The 7304-nt window shown below is 37.6% G+C and overlaps 1 protein-coding gene across 1 annotated transcript in view; it reads left to right on the forward strand.

Moving 5' to 3' along the window:
- Positions 1 to 7304, forward strand: part of NCOR1 (nuclear receptor corepressor 1) — a 181473-nt gene that overhangs the window by 45418 nt on the left and 128751 nt on the right. The window contains exon 5 of the mRNA XM_017496857.2: positions 2103 to 2285. Coding sequence (XP_017352346.1) covers positions 2103 to 2285 — 183 coding nt within the window. The remainder of the gene's footprint in view (positions 1 to 2102; positions 2286 to 7304) is intronic.

Below are 7304 nucleotides of genomic sequence, written 5' to 3' on the forward strand. Positions count from 1 at the left end.
TGAGGATTTGGTTTCTTGTTAAATATTTAATATTTAGAAAGGAAGCTGGTGGAAAATGTTGATTTTTATACTATTATTTGGGCATGCATCAGAATCACCTGAGGAGCATTTTTGAAGCCTACTGAATCAAAATATATTACATATGTTTCTGTAACACAAATTTGGTCATATGCGTACAGTGGGTAAATGATATTAATGTAACATGAAAGTCCTGGTGGGTCACCAAAGAGTTTTCTTTTCTTTTCTTTTTTATTGAGACGTAGTCTCTTACTATTGCCTGGGCTGGAGTGCAGTGGCATAACCTTGGCTCACTGCAACCTCTGCCTCTGGGGTTCAAGCAATTCTCCTGCCTCAGCCTCCTAAGTAGCTGGGATTACAGGTATGAGCCACGATGCCCAGCTAATTTTGTATTTTTAGTAGAAATGGGGTTTCTCCATGTTGGTCAGGCTGGTTTTGATCTCCTGACCTCGTGATCCTCTCTCCTTGGCCTCTCAAAGTGCTGGAATTACAGATGTGAGCCACCACGCCCGGCCCAAGATTTTTCTTTATGCATTAATGTTTCAGAGTTCTCAGGAGCACGCTTTCTCATCATGAAAGCAAAAGGCATCCCAACACATGAAGACTTAAAAATATTTGAACATTCTGCACTTAGTTTTCATTTAGTGCAGATAGTAGCTGGTTTATTGAATTTAAGAACCATTGTGCTTTTCATGGTGTTAGTGAAGATTTGAGCATTGAAAGGACAGTGCGAAGACAAATTTTCCTATATTTTTTTAATGTTGATAAAGGAGGGAGGGGGAGAAAAAAAGGTTGATAAAGGTGGTTATATGCCAAATCTGATTTTTTATTAAAATGAAACATACTGGTTTATTTTGGAAGCCAATGACCTCAACGATTTACATCTTAAGAGAGGAATCTGTAGGGCTTAAGGCAGCCAAAGATTGACTGTATGCCAGATGCCAGTGATACTGGAGCTTTAACTGTATGAAGTGTATTAGAATTGTTATTGATTTTGTTGGTGCTTTCCTTACAGAATTGTACAGGTTTTAGGGTATAGCCATAATCTTATTTTCCCAGAAAACCTCTTAGATTCAGTGTATACTATACAGAATATAAGGCTTTTCATCAATCTGTATTAGCTGAAATATCTGTATTAAGGTGTTTTGAAGCAACTGTCCAGTTATCTCCTGTATGCATTCGTGGCTCAGACCTACTGACTTTTCACAGTTCCTTAATCATTATTTAATACATTTTAGGGTTCTGTAATCCTGTGAACTACGCTTATTGTAGGTTTCTCATAGTCTAAGGGAAACTAGTGCCTTAATCTAAAATTTATGTGTTATAATATTGCTTATATCTTTTTTTTTCCCCAGCCTCACATCCTTCTCCCAATATTGCTCATATCTTAACAGCAAACTGGAAATTAATAGGGTGTGTGTGTGTATGTGTGTTGGAGGGTATGTTTGGGTGGAGGGGCTTTCATTCTGCTCCAGCTCTCTGCTAATTTGGAGGTGCAATGGGATGCTTTTGGCTACAGAAGTGTTACGTATGCTGTAGTGTGGGCTATATGAAAGCAGGCCCAGAGATAGTAGCAACTGAAGTTCCTAGGTCACTTCTCTGACTTGTGTGTATACCTCAGTTTTCATTTGGAAAGCCTAAGAACTTTTTGATGAGAACTCTTGGCCATATTGTAGTTGTTAAGTTATGTGGTCACACAGGTTTTTACCTGGAATGATACTATTTCCCAGCCACTTGTTCAGACTCTTTAAGGAGCCATTGCAAGGAAATGGCTGAGAAATTGGTGTCTTTCTTTGTCATGATTTTACTATTTACCCAGAAATTCTCTACAGTGTCAGTAATTGTGACACTAGAGGTTGATCAACACTCACTTACTTCACTTTGTATAGCTTTTAGGCTCTTCAAAATAGTAAATGGTATATCAGACTATAAAAGTGAGGTGTAAATATGCATGTATGTGAATATGAAAATTACTACTAAACACGTACACATGGCTCTGCTGTGGTTTAAAACTGACTTTTTCATTTCAGGCAATCTGGACTCTATTAGAAATAAATTGTTTTTCTTGGTTTTATTCTCTAAAGGATCCAGCATTTGGAGGCAAACATGACGCTCCATCCTCTCCAATTTCGGGGCAACCATGTGGAGATGATCAAAACGCTTCACCTTCAAAACTTTCAAAGGAAGAGTTAATACAGAGTATGGATCGTGTAGATCGAGAAATTGCAAAAGTAGAACAGCAGATCCTTAAACTGAAAAAGAAACAAGTAAATGCCTTTGCTTAATATATTCTAAGAATGTATGTTTGTCTTCCTACGGAAGATAATTTTGAGTTTTCCATATTTTGAAACTTAACATAAAAGGAATCATGCCTTATATATTCTATGACTTGCTGTTTTTTTGCTATTATTGTGGTTTTCTTGCATTCATTCATTTTCCCTGCTACACTGATTATATAATTGTAGAGAGTGAAATTTGTTTGTCCATTCTATTTTTGATGTTGTTTTTTTCTATTCCATACAATGTTAATGGTTTTTAGTTCATATGTAGAGATTTTCTAGGGCGTGTGCCCAGGAATTGCAGTGCTTGGCCCAAGATTATACACAGTGAACTATTTAATAGATGATACCAAATTTGCTAAGAAGTAATACCATTTTACATTCCCACCGGCAGCTTATATGAGTACTGGTTTGTGCACATTCTTGCCTTTACTTGATACATTTTTTAAAGTTGGATATGAAATAGTTTTCACTGTGGTTTCAATTTGTATTCCTTGATTAGGGAGGAGACTGAGCTTATTTTCATTTGTTTATCAGTTATTTGGGTTCCTTGTGTCCATTGTTGTAAGTCTTGCATCTATATTCTCCTATTCTGTCATTAAAATTTTTAGGATTTCCTGAAGTCCCTTGTCAGATATGTGTATAGCAGATATTGCCTAGTTTGTGGTTTGTCATTTCACTTTTAGCCTAGAATTCACTCTCAGTGTACACTAAGTGCATTTTTTTTCTTTTTTTTTGGATTTGGAGTCTCACTCTATCACCCAGGCTGGGGTACAGTGGCACGATCTTGGCTCACTGCAGCCTCTCCCTCCCAGGTTCAAGCAATTCTACTGCCCAGCCTCCCAAGTAGCTGGGACTACAGGTGCATGTCACCGTGCCCAGCTTTACGCGCTTTTAATGTATTCATAAAGTTGCGCAGCTATCGCCACTCTCTAATTCCAGAATATTTTTATCATTTCAAAAAGAAACTCCAGTAGTTACTCCCCATTTCCCCCTTTCCCCAGCCCCTGGCAACCACTAGTCCATTCTCTGTCTCTAAGGATTTGCCTGTGCTGGATATCAGAAAAAATAGAATCATATGTGACCTTTTGTGTTTGGCTTCATTTATTTAGCATGTGGTCCCAATTCATCCATGTTGAACCTTGTCTCAGCACTTCGTTAGTTTTTATGCCTGAATTCCGTTGCATGAGTATACTGTGTTTTGCTTATCATTCAGTAGTTGATGGATGTTTGAGTTTTGTTCATTTTTGACTATGATTAATAATGTACTGTGATGAGAGCCATGTCTCATTTTCCTGTGGACATATTTTTACAGGTTTCTTTTATCTAGGAGTGGACATATGGTGAATCTATGTTTAAATTTTTGAAAAGCTTCAAAACTGTTTTCCAAAGCCTCTGTACCATTTTACATTCTCAACAGCAGTGTATGGAGGTTCCATTTTTTCCTACCTCCTTGCCAGCATCTGCTGTTTTCCTTTTTAAAAAAATATAGCCATCCTTGTAGATGTGAGGTGGTATCTAGTTGTGGTTTTCATTTGCATATCCTTAATGACTAATGATGTTGAGCATCTTTTCATGTGCTGATTGGCCATTTGTATATCTTTTTTCAAGAAATGTTTATTTAGACTGTTTGCTCATTATTTAATTGGGTTGTCTTTTTATCATTCTAAGAATTCTTTTTTTTTTTTTTTNTCTTTATCCTCTGAAATCTAGGTGGATGTTCTAAGAATTCTTTATATATTCTGGATATTAGTCTGTCATCAGATATATGACTTACTAGATAGTCTCTCTCATTTTGTGGGTTCTTTTCACTTTCTTGATAGTATCATTTGATGGACAAAAGTTTTGTTTTTTTTTTTGTTTTTTCTTTTGAGATGGAGTCTTACTCTGTTGCCAGGCTTGAGTACAGTGGCGCAATCTTGGCTTAGTGCAGCATCTGCCTTCCAGGTTCAAGTAATTCTCCTGCCTCAGCCTCCCAAGTAGCTGGGACTACAGGCACCTGCCACCACACCCAGCTAATTTTTGTATTTTTGGTAGAGATGGGGTTTCCGATCTTCTGACCTCCTGATCCGCCTGCCTTGACCTCCCAAAGTCCTGGGTGATGTACAAAAGTTTTGAACTTTTATGAAGTTCAGTTTGCTTTTCTTGTCACTCTTGAATTTGGTGTTATATTTAAGAGCCATTGCCTGATTCATGGTCACAGATTTATACCTATGTTTTCTTCTACAAATTTTGTAGACCTCTTATATTTGGGTCTTTGATCCTGATAGTGTTTTTTGCTAAACTGAATTTGTTTAGGTTTTATATGAAGACCCCCTGGGGTTATTAAGGTAGTTTTACTGTATTTAAAGTTTTATAGTTTTGCTTCTCATCTGATTCTTAATCCGTTGGAAGCTACATGTTGTATAGTCAGTATTCATTTATATTTATCTACATTTGTCTTGTTTTCTTACTTGCTCACTATTTCTTCTTGCAACTCAAGTCTTCCATCTAGGGGAACAGCCTTCTACTGAAGAACACCTCTTAGAATTTCCTTTAGTGAAGGTCTCTTGATTGGCAAATTCAGTATTTGTTTGGTTTTTGTGACTTAAATATTGTCTTATTTTTGGCCTGTTTATTAAAAAGGCATATTAGTCGGGCATGGTGGCTCATGCCTGTAATCCCAGCACTTTGGGAGGCAGAGGTGGACAGATCATGAGGTCAGGAGATCGAGACCATCCTGGTTAACATGGTGAAACCCTGTCTCTACTAAAAATACAAAAAATTAGCTGGGCATGGTGGCGCATGCCTGTAGTCCCAGCTACTCAGGAGGCTGAGACAGGAGAATCACTTGAACCCGAGAAGCCGAGGTTGCAGTGAGCTGAGATCGTGCCACTGCACTCTAGTCTGGATGACAGAGTAAAACTCCGTCTTAAAAAATTAATTTGGTATGTGATTATTTTTTCTTAGTACATTGTCTTCTTGCTTCCATTTTTAAGACATTAGCTGTTGTTCTAAATCTGTATTCTTTCATGGATAATGTGAATTTTCCCTCTGGTTGTTTCAGTACATTATTTTCCTTGGAATTCCATTATTTTTATGATGCATTTAGGTGTTTTTTCTTCCCCCTTTTAAATCTATCCAACTTGAGCTTCCTGAATTTGAAGGGTAGAGTTTTTTCGTCACTTTGGGAACATTCCAAGCCATTATCTTTTTTTACAAAACCTAACATTTTCTTTCTCTACTTAGGAAATTCCTGTTAGTTGTAGCATCTTACCACTCTTGTCTTCCATGTCTCTTAATTGTTCTCTTTCTCATTTTTTACTTCTTTGGGCTTCATTCTGAGCAATTTCTTCAGCCTGTCTTCTAGTTTACATTTTCCTTTTCAATTATATGTAATCTGTCAAATCTGTCTTCAGTTTCAACAATTATGTTTTTATTTCTGGAATTTCTATTTGGCTCCTTTTCAAATCTGCCTGGTCGGTTTTTAAAATGCTTCTTTGCTTTCATTGAATCATACTAAATTTTTATTATATGCCCAACAATTCTAGTTAAGTCTTTATTGGTTTGATTTTGCTGAGTCTCTTATTTTCTTTCTTTTGGCTTTAGTTTCTTTACTTGTATAATGGTAATAATCTAGTAATAACACCAACTAAATCACATGATTGTTTTATAAATTGAGATAATGAATATATTGCATACTATCTGGTACATAGTAAATGTACATGCAATGCATTATAATTAGAAATAATGAAATATAATGTATGATTATTATGAAATGTACCAGAGTTACAAATTTAATAAGAGATATATCAAAGACAACTAGAGAAAACAAAGAAACCTGTCGTAGCTGGATGGAAATATTAGTAATAATGTTGTGTGTTCATCTTGCACTAAATCATGTCTCATACAATTACAATAAAATTCCAACTAAATTTATTTTTGAAACATGGCAAGTACACTGTAAAGTTAATGTAAAAGAACAGACAGGGCCAGGCATGGTGGCTCAATGCTTGTAATCCCAGCACTTCGGGAGGCGGAGGCTGGCCGAATCACCTGAGGCCAGGAGTTCGAGACCAGCCTGGCCAACATGGCAAAACCCTGTCTCTACTAAAGAGACAAAAAATTTGCCTAGTGTGGTGGTGGGTGCCAGTAATTCCGAGAACGAACAAACAAACAAACAAACAGGTGAGGGGAGAGAGAGAGTGTATTTGCTTTTAGCCTTTAAGGTGTAATGTTTTTGTCCCAAGGCTTTTTGGGTACTACAAAGTGTTATTTGTTTATTCCTTAACAAGGATTATACAAGGCGGCCCTCTAAGCCTGAATGAAAGGGCATCATTGAAGAACCCCTTATCATAAGAAGGATTTAAGAATTTCAAATATCTTTCTTTTGCTTATACGGATAACAGACTGCAAGAGTGCTTGTAATTCCGAAGTGGAAGTGTTCCTAACAGTTTAGACCCTCTTGGTGGATTTTATTTATTTATTTATTTATTTTCCAATCGGGCAGCCTCCTGAGCCACAATAGGCTCAGAGACTCCCTCTTGGTGGATTTTTATGCATTCATTTGGGCATGATCTGATTTATGGGACTGGGAGCTTTGACTATCAGTCTTATTTAGCAGTACAGATAATTTTTTCCTATAGGCTATACTAGACTTAACCTTAATTTGCCTTTACCTAATTTTTCTTTTATCATCTTAGGCAGTGGACTTATGCTATATTTATTCATGTGGATTTTTTGTTTTTTGAGATGGAATTTTGTTACCGCCATTCAGGCGGGAGTGCAGTGGCGTGATCTCAGCGCACCCCAACATCCGCCTGCCAGGCTCAAGCGATTTGCCAGTCTCAGCACCCCTCCACCCTCAGCAGCTGGGATTGCAGGCATGCGCCACCACGCCCAGCCAGTCTTGTATTTTTAGTAGAGTTGGGGTTTCTCCATGCTAATCAGGCTGGTCCCAAACTCCCGACACCAGGTGATCCACCTGCCCCGGCTTCCCAAAGTGCTGGGACCACAGCAGTGAGCCGC

The sequence above is a fragment of the Cebus imitator genome, unplaced genomic scaffold (genome assembly GCF_001604975.1).
Source record: "Cebus imitator isolate Cc_AM_T3 unplaced genomic scaffold, Cebus_imitator-1.0 Scaffold223, whole genome shotgun sequence".
Classification (NCBI taxonomy): domain Eukaryota; kingdom Metazoa; phylum Chordata; class Mammalia; order Primates; family Cebidae; genus Cebus; species Cebus imitator.